Genomic DNA, 21,455 nt, shown 5'->3' with positions numbered 1-21,455 from the left:
CACTCATGATCAGATCTAAATAAGAACAACAAAACAAACAGACTTTCTATACATGCACAACTACATTACATCAGCAAGGTCTGTATACTGCTGTTGAACATGACATGAAGCAGATAACTCACGAATTGAGTTCAGGTTCAGCGCATCTGCTCCACTTCCTGGTAATGCATATGACTATGATGTTTTAAGTAATAGAAATCTGCACATGGCACACAGCTGAGCTCATACACATAAATCAGGTTTGCATTCAGCTAGTCAAAATCTAAATAAAATCAAGCTAATATACATACCAAGCAAATACTCCCCCCAGAAATGTCATTGATCTCAAAATAATAACACTCAAGATAACAGTCAGCTGTGATCCTCTTCTTTTCAGTGTGAATAAAGCTGTGGTCACACTGGGCTTTTGTCCCCATAGACTTCCATTCATACACATGCGAGAATGCGTCAGACCGGAAACGCAAGGTCATGCATCAAGTATCGCATCACTTGACTGCGTGAGACCAATCGAGGATCAAAACATGACCTCTCTGGACATAAATTTAAAACATGAAGCAATCGCTTGCTTTTTTAATGTCTAATCGTCTTGTTTAATCCTGCCCCTATTTGCAGCGCCGCACGACAGAATTTCGCATTATCAAACTCTACTGTGACCGCAGCTTCAGTGATGTGCGGATTGATACTAAAATATCGATATCTCCAATACCAGATTTGTATGTCCTTAAATCGATTATCTTATTAAAATATCGATATTTCAGTAATTTGGAGCAAATATTTAGTTTATTGGAAATAGAAATACAGCGGAAAGTATCCACAATTACCCTAGTTTCTCTGAATAATGCCAACTTAGTCGGAACTACTTGTTCTTCCGCCTGCCAAGCCATGTGCGTTATATGGCACAGTACAATTGCAGAGCATACTAGCTAGCCACTCAGTCCGCTGGCACATGTTGTTCAGTCACGCTGGCGTTGGATATGGGTGACCGCAAGCGAAGCCATGTGTGGAGCTACTTCACGTTAAACAAAACAGTGAGGTACGGTGGTAAAACCACAAACCTAATCAAACATCTACATATAAATCACAAGACAGATTGTGACTACGTCATGACTAGGTGGTCAGAAGAGGAGGAAAGGAGAGGTACAGGTGGTGCTACGGTAAGACAGACATCACTTTGAGAGTCCTTAGGTGCAGCAGGCAGGCACTATCCAGGTACAGAGGGAGAAAATGTGACTGTATTTTGGGGGCTTGGGTTTTGGTGACAATGATAAAACAACGGTTCAAAAATCTTCAAGGGGTCCGGATTAACATGTCACTAAACCAAAAAGTGTGAATGTTTATTTTTAGTTCAGGCGGGCGTTTTAAGATATACATGCTCCGATGCTGTCAATAAATATGTAAGTTGGCTCTTTTTTGTATGATTCTTCATTAATAAACAAGAATAACCCATAATATGTCTCGTATTCAGTATAAAGTGACACTTTTAAGTACACTACTTGTTACTTCAATTTCCCAAACAGTAATTTTTGGGCAAAGTATCGGTATCAGATTGGTATCACCGATACTCGCCTTTATTTTATTTGGTATCGAATCGGATAGGAAACCAGTGGTATCGCCCATCACTAGCGTGAATCCTCTCATGTGACTTCAGGAGTCTTAAATCCCTGAATCCCTTTCTGCAGTGTGAACACTTGTAGGTTTCTCTCCAGTGTGATTTCTCTCGTGTAATTTCAGATGTCCTGACTGACTGAAAGTCTTATCGCAGTGTGAACACTTGTAGGGTTTCTCTCCAGTGTGAATCCTCTCATGTGTTGTCAGGCCTCCTGACCGACTAAATCTCTTGTCGCAGCGTGAACATTTATAAGGTTTCTCCCCAGTGTGAATTCTCTCATGTATTTTTAGATGTTCTGACCGGGTGAATCTCTTGTCGCAGTGTGAACACTTGTAAGGTTTCTCTCCAGTGTGACTCATCTCATGTTCTTTCAGATGGTCTGACCGACTGTATCTCTTGTCGCAGCGTGAACATTTATAAGGTTTCTCTCCAGTGTGAATCATCTCATGTGTTTTTAAATGTCTTGAACAACTGAATCTCTTGTCACACTGGAAACACATGTAAGGTTTATCTCCAGTGTGATTCCTCTTGTGTAATTTCAGGCTTTCTAAGTGTTTAAATCTCTTGTCGCACTGTGAACACTTATACGTTTTTTCTCCAGTGTGAACTCGCTCATGTCTTTTCAGGGTTCCTAACTGTCTGAATTTCATGTCGCAGTGTGAACACTTGTGAGGTTTCTCTCCTGTGTGAATCATCTCATGTATTTTCACGCTATCTGACTGAGTGAATCTTTTGTCGCAATGTGAACACTTGTACGGTTTCTCTCCAGTGTGAATCATCTTATGTGTCTTCAAGCTTCCCAAATTACGGAATCTATTCCCGCAGAGTAAACACTTGTAAGGTTTCTTTCCAGTGTGAATCCTCTCATGTAATTTCAGGGCTTCTGATATACCGAATCTCTTGTTGCACTGTGAACATTTATAAGGTTTCTCTTCAGTGTGAATCATATCATGTGTTTTCAATGAATCTAACCGACGGAATCTCTTGTTACAGTGTTCACACTTATAAGGTTTCTCTCCAGTGTGAATCATATCATGTGTTTTCAATGTATCTAACCGACGGAATCTCTTGTTACAGTGTTCACACTTATAAGGTTTCTCTTCAGTGTGAGTCTTCTTGTGCAGTTTTAAGGCTATAGCTGTAATAAAAGTCTTCTCGCACTCAAAGCACATGAACTCTCTCACACCAGTGTGGGTCTTCTCATGAACTCTTAATTGGTGGAGATGTTTAAAACTCTTTCCACACACAGAGCATGAATAGGATTTCTCTTTTGTATGAACTCGAAGATGAATCTTCAGTTCTAAAGCTCTCAAAAAGGCTTTCCCACATTGATCACATTTGTGTGTTTTCTCTCCATTGTGAATGATCATGTGTCTATTATGTGATGAGACTTGTCTGAAACTCTTCCCACACTGAGAACATGTGAACGGTTTCTCCCCAGTGTGGATCCTCATGTGCACCTCAAGACTCTGTTTGCCATTCAGACTCAAGCCACACTGAGTGCAGGTGAATGGTGTCTCTCCAGTGTGGGTCCTCTTGTGTTTGTTAAGAGATAATAAGTGTCTGAAATTCTCCCCACACTGAGAACATGTGTATGGTTTCTCTCCATTGTGGATCCTCATGTGATACTTCAGAGTTTTTTTGCACGACAGACTCTTTCCACACTGAGCGCAGGTGAAATCTGAGCTTTTCTCTTTTCTTTTCAGAGATTGAGTTTTCCCTCTCTTTTTCACATGTTGGCGTGTTTGCTCCATTAGGCCTGAAATAAAAATAAGAAGACAGCATTTAAAAACTTTTTTATGCTGATCTCAGTTTGAACTTGCACACGAACTACATTGAAACAACTCTACCCTAAAAAGTCTACAAATGAAATGACCAGAGACAAAGATCAGAGAAACTGATGGCGGAAAACCAATGTACCCAGAGAGAGAGAGAAAGAGAGAGAGAGAGAGAGAGAGAGAGAGAGAGACAGCGAGCACCACAAGCAAAATGGCTAAGCCCTCACGTAATGTTTTCAAGAGTTCACGCTGATGATTGGTAATAAAGCGTGTTTGGCATGCTGTCCCAGAAGAGAGCCCTGGGCTCATAAGATCCTTGAGCCAAGGGCTCCCTCCTTGTCAGATAATGTCTGTTTCTCCAGGTACATGGACAACAAGTCAGCACAGTTTCCAAGACCTAAACCTGTTAACCAGTATTCAACTAAATTGACAGTCTCCTATCAATATAGGAGTTGTGTAACAGACTTTAATAAGACTTATCTTACATTTCTTTATGTTTAAGGATCACTTTACTTCTATTTCCTGCTTCGCTGCTTCTCTACTATTCGGACGTCTTTGCCCACTGCTCCGCTCTCTGCTCACCTGCTTTTATATCTTATACCCTAATTTTAACTTGAACCTATCAGCACAGTGCTCAAACGACACAGCTTGAAGATCAGCATCGATTCTACAAACTTTCTGGAATATAGCTTTACTAACAAGAGGGGAATTATCGTCTAAACAATCCTCCCGCTACCAGCTATCAGCTGCTCACATTCCTGAGATGGGAAAACATGGCTGTGAAAATGCCTCTGGATCGGATTAATTCAGATTCTCACTGCTGTACAAACTGCCACAAACTTCTACAAAAGATTGCAGTTCTTGAAACAAAGTTACTTGCGATCCAACCAGAACTGCAGCTTCATTGTGGACGATTTCAGCAAATAGCCGGTGAGTCCCATAAATCTATTCCTGCCACTATTTTGAGCACAGAAAAACAGAATAAAACTGTTGAAAATGAGTATTGGCATAAACAAGGTGCGAAACCAAAGGGTACTCGCTGGGTCAGATCATACGCTGCCGCATTAGCGTCTTCTATCCCAAATACAGCTCAGACTCAAATACAGCTTGAGAATAGATATGAAGTATTGAGTAATATGGATGAAGAATCCCCAAATGCAGTCAGACAGAGATCGCATGACTCAGCAGCTAACTCTGCATGGAACAGAGGCTCAAGGCCGACTAGACAGCGGCATTCTGCTCCGATCGCACCTGAGATAAGAACACTAGTTGTAGGAGATTCAATAATCAGTAATTTTAGGAGCAAATCTACAATGACATACTGCTTCCCTCATGCAACAGTTTCTGATGTAAACAAAGAACTTAAGGAAATTCTGAAGAAGCACAAGACTGCAAAACGGATTATCATCCATGTGGGGAAGAATGATATTAGGAAGGAACAGTCAGAACTGCTCAAGAGAGATTTCTGTGAGCTCTTGGAAACAGTTGAAAGATTGAAAATTCAGCCGTTCATCAGTGGACAACTCCCTGCAAGAGGGACAAATATGTTTTCACGGCTTCTTGGTCTAAATGTATGGCTGCAGAAAGCATGTAACAGGAAAGGACTGAATTTTATTGACAACTTCAATCTCTTCTGGAACCAAAGACAACTGTTGACATCAGACGGCCTTCACCCAAACAAACTTGGTGCAAAGGTGCTAAAGGACAATATCTTTTTCTTCCTCCATCATCCATCAGCTGTGTGTGCCACTGACCTCAATCCAAATGGCACATACACACCTAGCAAATGTCCTGATGACCACAGGACCTCAAATCAGCTCCTGAGTGGACTTGGGGCTGACGCATCACTCAAGGACAGTGATAACGCTACGCAGCCAAAACACCCACTGTTGATAGAGACACTGTCGCTGGCCCTCTGCTCAACACAGACAGACTGTGACGCATCAGAACAGCATCATGTCTCGTCACTCAAAAATGATCCTCAGGACAACACCCAGGAAAACATATTTCAGCAGCCAGAATCTCCAGAGCCACAGCCTCTGTCACCAGACACGTTCTAATTGTCACCTTGCTCGCCTCTCTTGGGTTTCTCAAAAAAGATGGAGGAACTGGTGCATGCTGGAACTAAACTTTCACACTCTATTGCCGCAAGCACCCAGTTACCAACCAAAAAGCGGCCTGCTCCACAACCACCTCTGAGCCCACCTGGAAGAGCCCTTCGACTTTTGCCCCACCGCCAGGGCCCAAACAACAACGCACCATCTTCAGCTGGTGAACACAACAGCTCTCCATGATGTGTCTCGGGTGCCTGCTTAGATAACAGTGTCTTTATCAGATGTTTCCAGAACAAGCAGGAACCCAGTGTGCCTGTAGCTTTCTCTACACATATATGTGTTGTATTACGTGACAGAAAATCGAAGACTTCTTCAGGCCGTATAGCAAATCATTCAAATCTTGTGTCTATTAAATATAAATCTGAGTTTACTGCAGCTAAAACTGTTAAGTTAGCACTTTTAAACATCCGATCACTCAACAATAAGTCAATTTTAGTCAATGATTTTATCAGCTCAAATTGCCTTGATTTAATGCTTTTAAATGAAACTTGGCTAGATGACAACTGTAGTGCAGCAGTTCTGAATGAAACAGCTCCTTTAAACTTTTTGAGTGTTTGCAGAGACAACAGGAAAGGTGGAGGCATCGCTGCCCTGTTTAAAGATGTCTATGAGTGTAAACAAGTGTCATTTGGTGACTTTTTGTCTTTTGAATATCTGTGTATAGCACTAAAAGGTGCTCCATGTATCTTACTGATCATTATCTACAACTCAACTATAACTTTTATTGATGATTTTACAGAGCTGTTATCATTAGTAACCTCTGAATTTGACTATTTTACCATTGCTGGGGATTTTAATATTCACATTGATAATCCAGAAATCAATGCTGTAAAAGAACTGATGACTGTTTTGAACACTTTTGATCTGACTCAGCATGTTCAAGGACCCACACACAATCGTGGACACACTCTTGATCTACTTATAACTAAGGGTTTACACATTTCATCGACTGTTGTTAAGGATGTTGCGCTATCTGTTCATTTCTGTATTTTCTTTGATATATTGATCACTCCAGCTGTTAAAGACAGATCTGTCTCTGTCAGAAAGAGATGCATAAATGAGAACACTAATGAGCAGATTATGAAGGCCATATTGCTAGCACCAAGCATATCTGCAGACTCTGTTGATTCTCTCCTTGATTTGTTTAACTCTAAAGTTAAGAATATCATAGATGACATTGCTCCTGTTAAAGCCAAGAAGATGATTAGCAGGCAAAATGGATCTTGGACTAGGTCCCCAAGAGTACAAAAGATGAAAAGAAGAGAAAGACGAGACTAGTAGTCCATTATAATATCTATAAAGACAGTCTTCGTGCTTTTAATATGGAACTAAAAACTGCTAGGCAGACTTTCTTTTCAAGCCTTATAAACAGCAATGTAAATAATGCTCGTAAACTCTTTGCAACGATAGAGAGACTCACAACCCCTCCCAGTCGGATTCTCAGTGAGCTACTCTCTGAAAGCAAATGTAATGAGTTTGCTCATTTCTTTACTGAAAAGATCAATAATATCAGAAAGGCAATCAGCTCATCCAATCAGCCAAGTTGTGTCGAAGTCAGATAAGCTCAACCACAACTTAAGAAATCAGACATTATGTCCGACTTCATGGCAATTAATGGTAAAATTTTAGAAGAGATCGTGCAAATTATGAAAACATCAACCTGCAGTCTTGACACGCTCCCCACATCATTCTTTAAAACGGTGTTTACCTGTTTAGAAATGGATCTTCTAAAAGTGGTAAATGCTTCACTTCTCTCAGGGATTTTTCCTAACTCACTTAAAACTGCAGTTGTTAAACCCCTCTTGAAGAAGAGCAACCTGGATAACACCCTATTGAGCAATTACAGGCCCATCTCAAATCTGCCTTTCATTGGCAAAATCATTGAAAAAGTTGTTCTTAACCAGGTTAACAAGTTCTTAAACTTCAAGGGATGTTTAGACAATTATCAATCTGGTTTCAGACCACATCACAGTACAGAGAGCGCCCTTATAAAGATAATCAATGATATACGCCTACATACAGATTCAGGTAAACTAACAGTGCTGGTACTGCTCGATCTCAGTGCCGCATTTGACACTGTCGATCACAGCATACTTCTGGATAGGCTGGAAAACTGGGTTGGGCTGTCTGGGACGGTCCTCAAATGGTTCAGATCTTACCTTGAAGGGAGAGGTTACTATGTCAGTATAGGTGACCATAGGTTGAGGTGGACACCCATGACATGTGGAGTCCCACAAGGCTCGATTCTGGCATCTCTCCTCTCCTTTATATGCTCCCTCTGAGCCAAATAATGAGAAAAAAACAAATCTCCGACCACAACTATGCTGATGACACTTAGATCTACCTAGCCTTACTGCCTAATGACTACAGCCCCATTGACACCCTCTGTCAATGCAGTGATAAAATTAACAATTGGTTGTCCCAAAACTTTCTTCAGTTAAACAAAGAGAAAACTGAAGTGATTGCGTTTGGGAACAGAGATGAGGTTCTCAAGGTGAATGCGTACCTTGGCTCTAAGGGTCAAACAACAAAAAATAAGGTCAAGAATCTTGGTGTGACTCTGGAGTCAGATCTGAGTTTCAATAGTCATGTCAAAGCAGTTAGTAAATCAGCATACTATCATCTCAAAAACATTGCAAGAATTAGATGCTTTGTTTCCAGTGAAGACTTAGAGAAACTTGTTCATGCTTTTATCAGCAGCAGGGTGGATTACTGTAATGGCCTCCTTACTGGCCTTCCCAAAAAGACAGTCAGACAGTTGCAGCTCATCCAGAACGCTGCGGCCAGAATTCTGACCAGAAGCAGAAAATCAGAGCACATCACACCTGTCCTCAGGTCTTTACACTGGCTCCCAGTTACATTCAGAATAGATTTTGAAGTATTATTACTGGTCTATAAATCACTAAATGGCCTAGGACCTCAATACATTACAGATATGCTCACTGAATACAAACCTAACAGATCACTCAGATCTTTAGGATCAAATAGATTAGAAATTCCAAGAGTTCAGTCAAAGCAGGGTGAATTGGTTTTCAGCTACTACGCCCCTCGCTGCTGGAATCAGCTTCCAGAAATGATCAGATGTGCTCCAACATTAGGCACATTCAAATCAACACTGAAAACACATCTGTTTAGCTGTGCCTTTACTGAATGAGCACTGTGCTACGTCCAACAGATCACACTATAGTGTTTTTTTCTTCTTTTTAATTCTTTTATAACACATCTTATCTGTTTTTATGCTTATTTATTTTATTTTATTACCATTTTTTTTGTTTTTATTTCTCTTATAATTGTTTCTTTTATTCCTGTTTATGTAAAGCACTTTGAATTGCCACTGTGTATGAAATATGCTATATAAATAAACTTGCCTTGCCTATTGTTTATGGGGGACTTTTATTTTGACAGAAATTGGTTTTTCAGAGCTAAAAAGAAATGATGAGAGAACAGTATGGACAGCGGACATTTCATGACGATTTAACAGAGCTCGTACTAAAAAGGACGGTTTATATGTTTATTCTGCTACATATGCTTCCAGCCGCAACCCAGCACTGGGAAACACCCATACACTCTCACATACTCGTACACTATGGCCAATTTAGTTCATCCAATTCCCCTATAGCGCATGTGTTTGGACTGTGGGGAAACCGGATCACCTGGAGGAAACTTGGGGAGAACATGCTAACTTCACAAAGAAACGCCAACTGGTCCAGCCGGACTTAAACCAGCGACCCTCTTGCTGTGAGGCTACAGTGCTAACCACTGAACCTCTCATATTTTCTTATCTGTGAACCTGCATATGTAGCTTAGTTTCTGCACAGCTATCACCGCTGCTGCTCTCTCTCTCCCTCTCTTTTAAACGGATGTTGACCCAGCTGCTTAACGTCTCCTCTTTTGACACGTCTGCAATCTTTCTGTATTCACTCTTCCTCTTTCTTGCGTTGACATGGTGTCAGTTATTTCTTTTCCTGTTTGCCTCGCTGCGGTTATCCTCTTTGCCATTCTTTCTGTATAGGAGGTGTGTATAAGTAGAGGCAGACTTTCAGTGTGTCACTTCAGTGTGTAAAACATTTAAAATGCCTTTTTTCGATTGTCAAAGATGTCTGAGAGACGTTTTACAATAATGATATGAAGAAATATATAAATAATGTGTTTCCAAATATCAAAACAACTGCAATTGCAGGTCCACTAGCTCAGCCAAGCTGGTCCACTAGCTCAGCCAGGTCTCCACCAGCTCAGCCAAGCTGGTCCACTAGCTCAGCCAGGTCTCCACCAGCTCAGCCAAGCTGGTCCAGCAACTTTAAACAGCTACTAGTTTAAGCTAGTATTAGCTGGATCTTTCAGTAGTTAATTACTGTTAACTGCTAACCAAAAAAACACTAAACTATAACTAAAAACGAGAAAGACAAGCAACATACCTGTTTAGATATGAAATCGCTGTTGAATACCAGTTGGCTATGTCCTGTATTTCCTGTATAATGAAGAAACGGGAAGAGTTAAGAAGTATTCGTTAAGGGGTAATGAAACCCTCCTCTTTCCGTTCAAGTCTACCTCAGAATGTTTTCAAAAAATGCTACATGATGGGGGTGGAGCAGAGCAGAGGGAGAAGTGGGCGTGGCCAGCAGAGCAGGGGAAAAAAGCGGGGAGAACAACTGTCAGTCAGCTCAAGACAAAAGCATTAATTCCAACACAAAACTTGAGGACACACATTATTTTAGTTTACAAAGTTAAAATGCAAAGAAATAAACACAAGTAATATAATGCCCTGTTACATATATGATAGGCTATTCATAAATTCATATTATATATATATATATATATATATATATATATATATATATATATATATATATATATATATATATATATATATATATATAGGCCGACACATAACCACAATTTGTTATTATAAAGATAATGATGTTTATACAAACCTCTGAATCTCCTCCTGAATCCCCAGGTTTGAATGCAGATACAATCGAGAGCAGCAGCAGGTCTCTTGCCCGATTTATTCCAACCATTAGCCTTGCCGGTAATCTGGAAGATTGTAAACATGGATGAACACAGTAGCACGGGTGTAAGCGATGTGTAAGCTAACAGGTGCTAACGTTGTCTTAACTGATGCTCAACAAATACAAATCTGTTAAAATCTCAATAAAAGTACTCGAGGGTTTCTTTCACCTTTAAATAAACACTCCCGAGATTACATATAAAAACCGTGTAGTTTCTTTATTCATTCAGCTGAACTTCAGCATCTGAACACGAGTTTTATGGTCTTTGTTCTGAGCTTTTTACTCCAATGCGTCCTCTTTACAGTATGTATATATATATACAGTGTACTGCTGCCATCTAGAGGACCATACCGGCAACAACAACTAATGGCGGTTATAAAGGGCGCCAAGAATAATAAAGAAAGCGAAATCAATGTTAGAGGAATAGTTCACCCCAAAATTAAAATGTAATCATTTACTCACCCTCAAGAGAACCCAAACCTTCACTAGTTTGTTTCTTCTGTCTTCACAAAAGAAGATATTTTGAAGGAAGTATTGACTAGTAACTTGGTCATGATAGTATAGCTCTCTCAACTCAACTTAAAGCACTTAACAACCACAATAATTGCTGTACATAAAACGCAAAATACATACAAACAGAAAAACAGCCCAAATACATGAATTTACAACACATGATTAAAAGCTAAAAATAAAATAAGTATGTTTTCAGAACCTCTGAAAACCTGAGCAGGAGACTTAGAGAAGAGAGGCCTATAATGACTTAATAAGCCTACAATGTATATTTTTAACTTTTTAAAATACATTTTTAATAGATAGATAGATAGATAGATAGATAGATAGATAGATACAAGTTAAAGTCTAAATTATTATACAATATTAAATATATTTTCCCCTAATTTCTGTTTGAAAAGAAAAAAAAATCAACAAATAATAGTTTTAATAACTCATTTTTAATAACTGATTTATTTTATCTTTGCCATGATGACAGTAAATAATATTAGACTACATATTTTTCAAGATGCTAGTATTCAGCTTATTGTGACATTAAAGACTTAACTAGGTTAATTAGGGGGGTTAGGGTAATTAGGCAAATACATTTTTAAACAATTGGGAAAAATATTGCTTAAAGGGGCTAATAATATTGACCTTAAAATAGTGTTTAAAAATTAAAAACTACCTTTATTCTAGCCGAACTAAAACAAATAATACTTTCCTCAGAAGAAAAAATATTATAGGAAATTCTTTATATTTATTTATATATATATATATATATATATATATATATATATATATATATATATATATATATATATATATATATATATATATATATACACAGGTAAAATGGGTGTCTGTCTTCATTTACTCTCCTTTCACTTGTTTCAAACCTTTATGAGTATTTTTTTTTCTGTTGAACATGAAAAGCAGATGTTTTGAAGAATGCTGCACTCATTGACTGCTTTTGTGTTCAACCAAAAAAAGAAACTTGTAAAGATTAGGAAGTATATAGTGAGTAAATGTTCAGTTTTGGGACTATCCCTTTCAAGATGATTGTATTGTCTTACAAAAGAAGGCCAAATAGTCATAGTGTGCCAAGAAAAGGAGGCTTTTCTCCTGCTTCTGTGCGCTCTCACTTTCAAGACCACAACACAAAACTGCTGTACTTTTCCACCCATGACAAAGAAAATGAAAAAGTCTAAAACTTCAGATATCTCATGCTAGGGCTCTCATCTTCACGGTCCAAATCGCAGTTTATTCGTGTTTAAGGTTGCAAAAAAATTGATAATAATAAGAACAATCAAAACCAGAACAAATAGATTAAAGAAATTTTTTTTTACCCTATAGATGCAGTGAAATACTCTGGGAGATTTAATTTCTTCAATATGCATAACTATCTGTCATTTATCTGTCCTATATACAGTACAACAAATGTTGAATACAGCTTCTTATTTTAGTTATAAATTATTAGTTATCTCATTATAAACAAAAAATTATTTGCTGGCTCTGGCACAATAATATTAGCCAATGGGTGAGTTCTGCTTTTTTTTTTTACCTAAACCTCTGTACATGTACATTCAGAATAATCAGTTCAGAATAAACAACTTTCATAACAAAATGATGTTAAGATTAGAGGAATATTAAATTGTATTAAAACGTTTCAAAAATACAAATGAGCAATAAAAAATGTATCACATGAAACTCAACATTAGGTTTTAATAATCAAATCAAATCATCTTACAAATAATTGAGTGATACAATGGTTATAATAAAAGTAAATTCACACACAGAATCAATCTAAAATATATAAACCTTAGAAGAGTATTAGGTTCCCTTTACACCAGTACACTCATCATTTATATACAATGACGAAGAACAAGGGCTGTTTTTTCAAAAAGCACATGCAAAACTCATGTTCAGAAACCTTTATACTGTCTCACACCCAACACGGAACGCACGAACAAATCGAACAAATCAAGCGTAAATAGACGCGTGAACACTTTGAGGATTTAATAGAGGATTCGCAGTGGTGGAAAGTAACTAATTACCAGTCTTAGGCAAGCTACTTTAAAATGTAGTGAGCTAAGCTATTAGCTACTCTACTTAAAATGTAGCTTAACTACACTAAACGCTACACCCTGGGAAATGTAGCAAGCTAAGCTAAAAGCTACATGGCAAAAGTAGCTTAGCTACATCCAAGATATTTTTTAATTTTTTAATTAAAGCAACTTAAATCCAAGTCAATCATATCTTAGAGATCAATAAAACTGTCAATGAAACATCTGAGGCAGAATCCAGTTCAGTTATTTACTGTAAATAATGTGCTGTACTAAACAGAAGCACATTATAGTATATAACAGCTAAAACAAAAAATCCAATAAAACCAGCTGTTACACATTTAAAATACTATAGTCATTTATAGTAAAGGGAAATATTTTGACATAAGCATGCATATTGTATATATATTTACAACTCTTCATTGATAAATTACACTACATAATGCAGTAAATTACTAAAGTATTTGAGTACAGCATCAGAAATTAAGTTATTGCATCTTAACATGTACTTCTCAAGGTATGGTCACGAGGAATCCTGCTTCAGAAATAACTCCTCTCCCTCAGTCATTTTTCCATCAAGCAAGTTTCTCGTGTTAGCCTAATTTGTTTGGCGAGGTCACAGACCAGAGGTGCCAGTAAAAGTTTGTTGTCATCCACCGTAAAACAAGAAGAAGAAGAAATCATCACGCTCGCCATCATATGGATTTACTTTCATCAGCTAGACACCGGCCTCACAGCCCTGTGAATGTCGGTGCTGTCACTTATTGATCCGCGATTGGTAAATGTAGCTTTGTGGACGCTACTGCGCTACTTAACTAATAAAATAGCTTCGCTACTGAAAAACTATTTGATTCAGAAAGTAGCGACGCTACCGCTATGCTACTGAGAAATGTAGTTAAGCTAGTAGCGTCACTACTTGTCAGGCCAACGTCTCTGTCAAATGTCCGACCTAAAAATCAACCAAATATCAACGTCTAATGATGTTACAGCTTGACGTTTGTGTGGACGTTACCACTACGACGTCTATCAGATGTTAGATTTTGGTTGCCATACCTGATAAATAAATGTCAGTTTCTGACGTCAATATAATGTTGGATTTTGGTCATTTTCTTAACAATCTAAAATCGACCAAATATCAACGTCATTAGATTAGACTCTGGTTAGACACTGAATTTTGGTCACCTGACATCACAACCTAAATCTAACCTAATATTAACGTCTTATGGTGTTGTGTGCCTGCTGGCCAATAACTCAACGCACTACAGAATTTACGTTTACACACACATGTACATATTACATCTAAATGCATCAGCTTTTACAGTGTAATACTCACTACTTACTACTCGAGTACTTCTGAAAAGTCTACTTTTTACTCATACTTCAAGTAATATTGACAACAGATACTTTTACTCTACTCGCACTACATTTTTAGCCAAGTAATGGTACTTTTACTTGAGTATGTACTGGTTTCAGTACTCTTTCCACCACTGGTCATGGGCAGGGCTTCTGTCTGCCCGGTGACTCCAGCTTCGATGCTAAATGGCTAACATGGATTTAATAGAGAGAATAGCTGTGTTTATGTGCTTTAGGAAGACTGTAAAACAGCGTTGATTCGTTTGGAGCCATGTCTGAGTCTACTAGATCCATTCTGAGGTGCACCCAGCTCTGTGAGTTCATAAACTCCTCCAGAAACTGTACCTGGATGATGGAAGATTTCAGCGGTGCTTCCGACTGAGCTGAGCTCAGTTTGATTAGCTATTGTCTGGTGTCAGCATAATCACGCCCCTACTAGAGAAAGCTACTGATTGTTTAATGCAGCGTGAATGTCCACTTAAGTTCAGATTTTACAACTCGAGCGATACGCACGTTAAGAACGAAAATTATGCAAAATGCTCAACTCACGCAGCTTCATTTGCAAGAATCGCGTCATTTGCGCCACCTCATCCGCACGTAATGTGCCGCAGGATGTCTATTCGCATCTTTGCATTAACATGAAAATCAATCGTGCTTGACGTTTCTTCCACATCTGGTGTTAATGCAGGAATATGCTGTGTTTACACCACACGTGGGGATAAGCACAGGGATAAGCTGCGCTAATCTCGTGTAAATAGACGCGCAAACATTTTGAGTTTACTCACTACATTCACGTGTCAGATCTGCTTCATTCGCATGCCAAATTCACTGAGCAATAGACGCGGGTTTGCATCATGGACGGGGATTCTGTCTGCCCGATGACGCTAGCTTTGTTGCTAAATGGCTAACATGGATTTTATTAACAAAATAACTGTTTATGTGCTTTATGAAGGCTTAAAAACAGCATCGATTTGTTTGTAGCCTTGTCTGAGTCCACTACATCCTTTCAGAGGTGCATGCAGCTCTATGAGTTCATAAACAGAAATTTAACCTGGTTGATGGAAGCTTTCAGCGGTGCTTCGACTGAGCAAAGCCCAGTTTGATGAACTGTTGTCTGGTGTTGGCAGGAGGATTTCCCTCTTGGGACACCAACAACAGGTGCTACGTCATAATCACACCCCTACAGGAGAAAGCTCCTGATTGGTTAACGAAGGGCGATTGTCCGCTGAAGTTCCAACTCAAGCGATACACGTGTTAAGTGCGTCGATTGCGCAAAACGCTCAACTCGCGCAGATTCGTTCACACGATTGCGTCATTTGCGCCGCCTCATTCACGTGTATCGTGCCGCAGGATGTCTATTCGTGTCTTTGCATTGACGTAACATGTAAATCACTCGTGCTTGATGCTTTTTCTGTATCTGGTGTGAACGCAGCATTAGACCATCCATTCTGAGAACGACAGATATGCAAAACACATTGTTCTGAGATAAAAATAGGCAGAAAATTCTTTAACAAAAATTGTTTGTCAATGACTAATTTACATTGTTTTTAGATGCAAATAATGTACTATCATATTACCAGTCTGAATTCAGAAAGCACCGTCTCTGCTACACTAAAACAATGGTTTTAGATGATTTCTTACAGGCAATAGATTGTAAGAATTATTGCACTTCCCTTTTTATTGATCGAAGGCATTTGACACTTTCAATTAAATCTTTAACATGGATTGGCATGTCCACTACCACTTGGTTTACTAACTACTAGTCCAACAGAACAGTGTTCATGTGGCTAATTTGGCTTATTTATTTGTAGAGGTGCCCAAAAGAGTGCCTCAGGGATCAGTATTAGGACCCATATTAATCTCTATGTACATTAACAATGTGTGTGAAAATCTTACAAATGCCTTCCATCATTTGTAAGCTGATGATACAGTGAATTTCTTCTGTGCATTTTCCAGGTCTTACAATCTCTACAGTCTGCTTTTAATATTGTTCAGTCTTGTCTTCGGGCTCTAAAATTGTTTTTTTTTATAATTATTATTATTTTTTTCTTTCTGGGTTTTCACCTTTATTTGGACAGGACAGTAGAGAGAATTGACAGGAAAGTGTGGGGAGCAGAGAGAGGGGAAGGATCGGCATAGGACCTCGAGGCAGGAATCAAACCCGGGTCGCCCGAACACCAGACTGCATGCATCGGTGCACTTTTCCACTACGCCATTGGCACAGACTAAAATTGGTTTTAAATGTAGAATGTACCCAGCAGGTACACAGTACACAATGCCATAAGACAATAATAATAGGTTAAATCTAGGTTGTGATGTCAGGTGACCAAAATTCAATGTCTAGCAAGCGTCTAGGGACACGTTATTTTGACGTCCAATAATGATGACGTTGATATTTGGTTGATTTTAGATTCTGTTAGAAAGTGACCAAAATCCAACGTTGAGCCAACATCTTAAACCAACGTCATATTGATGTCAAACACTGACATTTATTCGTCAGGCAACCAAAATTCAACATCTGATAGATGTCATAGTGGTAACGTCCACACAACATCAAGCTGGAACATCATTAGACATTTGGTTGATTTTAGGTTGGACGTTGGACATTGACGTCGGCCTGATGTTGGGTCCTGACATAAACCTGATTTTCATTTCCAAACAGAATTCAACGTCCCCACGACGTTGGGGTATACAGTCAATCTGATGTCATGTTGATGTCCTGTGCCTGCTGGGTACAGCTTTACTTTAAATCATGCAGTCAACATGGTTCGCAAACACAAGTTAAAACTTCAAAAAAACATATAGGACATAACAGTATTGAGTACATGATCGGAATAGAAATCATAAGAAAGAATTCATAAACATTTCATAAAACATACATCAAATCATGCAAATCATGAGGGTATATAATCAATAAAATTAATTTTAGAACAATATGAATAAAATATACATTTTCAAAACATAATAATATGAATATTCTCAAAACGCATTCACCACAATCCTTACAAAAGATAGAATGCAACAAAATTAAGGTGGCTCAACACTGAAAGTATGCTCTGATTGTCCAATAGGCATGTTATGTATGATTAAATAAACAGGTATTAGTTAGTGGCGGCAGGTGGTTAATTTTTGTGGGGTAAGGGGCGCGCAAAACAAGCTAATACCCCCACCCTCCCTAACTTAGTTCATCCAATTCCCTTATACTGCATGTGTTTGGACTGTCTGGGAAACCGGAGCACCCGTAGGAAACCCACGCCAACATGGGGAGAACATGCGAACTCCACACAGTCGGGGCCCAGTCGGGACTCGAACAAGTGACCTTCTTGCTGTGAGGCAACAGTGCTAACCACTGAGCCACCATGTCGCCCCGATTATTTTTAATCATGTAAAAAAAATTGGGAGCTTTTGACTTGAATGTGTGCGGTTGAACAAACTAATCTGTCAATCTATCTGAAGTTGACCAATCAAGAGGATAAACTCACTAAACAGTGAGGGCTGTATGATGGGTTATGCCTGACAGCACTGGTTTTCTCTGTTCATGTTTTGGGTGTGGAATTTCACAGAATTGTTTCAGATTTTGGCAGGTCGTAAAAAGTGTTGGGTATAACTGCGTCTGAATTAATTTGACCAAATCTCACTCATGATGTGTGTGCGTGCACAACTCTACATGGCCACAGGCAAATCACCCTGCAGCCCAAGACTGGCTACTGAAGCAGGGCTGAGCCTGGTTAGTACCTGGATGGGAGACCACTTGGGAACACTAGGTTGCTGTTGGAAGTGAGGCCAGCAGGAGGCACTCAACTTGTGGTCTGTGTGGGTCCTAACACCCCAGTATAGTGAAGGGGGTGCTATACTGTCAGTGATTGGCATCCTTCAACTGAGACTTTAAGCTCTTTCTGATTGGCCAACATGACTGGTATCACACCAAACATTGGAAGATATGAATGAGGCAAATTCGGCACATTCGTGCAAATGTATAGCATATTCCAGATTGTTCAACCGTAGGAAAGTAATTTGCCTCTTTTCTCAAGTTTGCATTGGCTTGACTGCAATAAACTTGCGAAATATACGTAATTCCTCACTTGGTGTGAACTCCTCGTACAAAAGTGTCATTATCGCCACTTATTGGTTCGGCACGCCTTTACCCGTACAGTTTGCGTTTTCATGTGGACAGAGATTTTTAAAAAACGAAAGTGTGAAAGACTTGTTTATAAAAATACCCGTGTCCGTGTCATCATGGCCTAAATTGAGGTCCTGACTCTCCATGGTCATTACATATCACATGGCACTTCTTGTAAAGAACAGAGGTGTAACACTGAGGTTCTGGTCAACTTCCTTTCATTGGCTATTATGGTCTCTATCATGATCAATCATCCTAATCCACCGGAGTGGTTCTATCCCTATCTCTCCACTCCACCTATAAGTGGCACCGTTGCCCTGGAGCTGTCAGCGCATTATCCAAGTGAACCAAGTGAAGACAGAACACAGAACACATGATTGTAAAGTGATTTGGGTGTATGGCCATGCACGATAAATGCTATATATAATTGCACATTAGTTGCTTGCATATGACCAAGTGAATGTGTGAAAAAGAGACAAAGGAAGGGCTAAGGGCAGGTATAGGCAAACTTGATCCTGGAGGGCAGGTGTCGTGCAAAGTTTAGCTCCAACCCTAATTAAACACACCTGCCTGTAGCTTTCTATTGATCTTGAAGACACTGGTTAGCATGTTCCGGTGTGTTTGATTAGTGTTGGAGAAAACTTTGCAGGGACACCGGCCCTCGAGGATCAAGTCTGCCCATCCCTGGTTAATGGGTAGAATTGGGCTTGGGCCAATCTTCCATTTTAGCTCTACCAAGCATTGTCAGCCAAGCCCTTTACCAAAGAAAGTGTTAAGCAAACCCAGAATGTATGACCATGATTGCTTAAGCGCTGCTGGAAATGTAAAAGGAGTCGATTTAAGCTTTTTTTTCTTAAACAATTCTGAAACAATTCTGATTCATTTAAAGACTATAGTGGAAACGTCCTGAGTCAAATCTGATTCAAGCCAATCAAGTCACTTGATTTTTGAACATATGACTTCCTAATTTGGTTGGCACCAGTCAGCAGCCAGTGCACACAAAGTGCGTATTAGTAGCCGCCACTGGAATTAGTCAAGTAATAACTTGTCGAAACAACAAACTGTGGAATAATGAAGTGTTTATATTTCCAGCATTATTAATACTGCACACTAAAGCAAGCCTAAAAGCGACTAAACAGTGCTGTAAATATACATTTGGCACATCCCACTCATGATATATATCAGATCTAAAAAAGAACAACAAAACAAACAGACTTTCTATACATGCACAACTACATTACATCAGCAAGGTCTGTATACTGCTGTTAAACATGATATGAAGCAGATAACTCACGATTTGAGATCAGGTTCTGTGTGTCTCTTCAGCGCATCAGCTCCACTTCCAGATGACAGGTGATGCATATGACTGTGATGTTTTAAGGAAAAGAAATCTGCACATGGCACAATCAAGTTTTCATTCAGCTAGTCAAAATCTAAATAAAACCAAGCTAAGATGCATACCAAGGAAATTCTCTTCCCAGAAACGTCATTGATCTCTAACACCAGTGTTCATTCAAGACAATAACACTCAAGATAATAGTCAGCTGTGATTCTCTTCAGTGTGAATCCTCTCATGTGACTTCAGGGGTCTTAAATCCCTGAATCCCTTTCAGCAGTGTGAACACTTGTAGGGGTCGCTCCGGTGTGATTTCTCTCATGTGATTTCAGATGTCCTGACTGACTGAAAGTCTTGTCGCAGTGTGAACACTTGTAGGGTTTCTCTCCAGTCTGAATCCTCTCATGTGTTGTCAGGCTTCCTGACCGACTGAATCTCTTGTCGCAGAGTGAACACTTGTACGGTTTCTCTCAGGTGTGAATCCTCTCATGTACTTTCAGATGTCCTGACCGGATGAATTTCTTGTCGCAGTGTCCACATTTGTAAGGTTTCTCTCCAGTGTGACTCATCTCATGGGCTTTTAAATGTCCTGAATGACTGAATCTCTTGTCACACTGGAAACACATGTAAGGTTTATCTCCAGTGTGATTCCTCTTGTGTAATTTCAGGCCTTCTAAAAGATTAAATCTCTTGTCGCACTGTGAACACTTATACAGTTTTTCTTCAGTGTGAACTCGCTCATGTCTTTTCAGGGTTCCTAACTGTCTGAATCTCTTGTCGCAGTGTGAACACTTGTGAGGTTTCTCTCCTGTGTGAATCCTCTCATGTATTTTCACACTATCTGACTGAGTGAATCTTTTGTCACAGTGTGAACACTTGTACGGTTTCTCTCCAGTGTGAATCCTCTTATGTTTCTTCAAGCTTTCCAAATGACGGAATCTTTTCCCACAGAGTAAACACTTGTAAGGTTTCTTTCCAGTGTGAATCCTCTCATGTAATTTCAGGGCTTCTGACTTACAGAATCTCTTGTTGCACTGTGAACATTTATAAGGTTTCTCACCAGTGTGAATCCTCTCATGGTTTTTTAGGCTTCCTGAATGACTGAATCTCTTGTCGCAGTGTGAACACTTGTAAGGTTTCTCTCCAGTGTGAATCCTCTGGTGTAGTTTTAAATTTTTAGCTGTCATAAAGGTCTTCTCACACTCAAAGCACATGTACTCTTTCACACCAGTGTGGATCCTCTCGTGAACTCTTAAACTGTGTAGATATTTAAAACTCTTTCCACACGAAGGGCATAAAAGTGTCCTTTGCTTTGTATGTGCTCTAAGGTGTCTCTTCAGCTCTGAAGACCTCAAAAATGTTTTGCCGCACTGATCACATTTGTGTATTTTTTCTCCAGTGTGGATCAACATGTGTCTGTTAAGGGATGATGAGTGTCTGAAACTCTTCCCACACTGAGAGCATGTGAACAGTTTCTCTCCAGTGTGGATCCTCATGTGCATCTTCAGAGTCTTTTTGTTTGACAGACTCTTTCCACACTGAGCGCAGGTGAAACATTTTTTGTCTTTTCTCTTTAGCAGT

At 39.3% G+C, this 21,455-nt stretch overlaps 2 protein-coding genes across 3 annotated transcripts; both read right to left on the bottom strand.

The window, feature by feature from the left end:
- Nucleotides 1–485: 485 nt before the first annotated feature.
- Nucleotides 486–10,929, bottom strand: LOC130220675 (zinc finger protein 658B-like). 2 transcript variants are annotated; one of them, XM_056452892.1, is made up of 4 exons: nucleotides 10,680–10,929; nucleotides 10,433–10,535; nucleotides 9,917–9,969; nucleotides 486–3,368 (listed from the first exon to the last, which is right to left on the bottom strand). In XM_056452892.1, exon 4 carries the CDS (start codon nucleotides 3,361–3,363, stop codon nucleotides 1,654–1,656), a length of 1,710 nt encoding a protein of 569 aa, XP_056308867.1. In that variant the 5' UTR covers nucleotides 3,364–3,368; nucleotides 9,917–9,969; nucleotides 10,433–10,535; nucleotides 10,680–10,929; the 3' UTR covers nucleotides 486–1,653. The 2 variants fall into 2 exon arrangements, with proteins under 2 accessions (XP_056308867.1, XP_056308868.1); XM_056452893.1 differs by lacking the exons at nucleotides 10,433–10,535; nucleotides 10,680–10,929 and having other exon boundaries at nucleotides 9,917–10,015.
- A 6,526-nt stretch (nucleotides 10,930–17,455) lies between these two features.
- LOC130220671 (zinc finger protein 135) lies at nucleotides 17,456–21,455 on the bottom strand. The gene is given in 1 exon segment (XM_056452889.1): nucleotides 17,456–21,455. A coding segment is annotated over 1 exon segment (1,248 nt). The 5' UTR covers nucleotides 21,377–21,455; the 3' UTR covers nucleotides 17,456–20,128.

Source organism: Danio aesculapii, chromosome 3, assembly GCF_903798145.1.
Source record: "Danio aesculapii chromosome 3, fDanAes4.1, whole genome shotgun sequence".
Taxonomy (NCBI): Eukaryota; Metazoa; Chordata; class Actinopteri; order Cypriniformes; family Danionidae; genus Danio; species Danio aesculapii.
Note: the sequence above shows the minus strand (reverse complement) of the source record. Positions and strands in the feature narration are given on the sequence as shown.

Bases quoted from the DNA above. Each gene is read 5' to 3' on its own strand.
- LOC130220675 (XM_056452892.1), bottom strand. From the start codon at position 3,363: ATGGAGCAAACACGCCAACATGTGAAAAAGAGAGGGAAAACTCAATCT.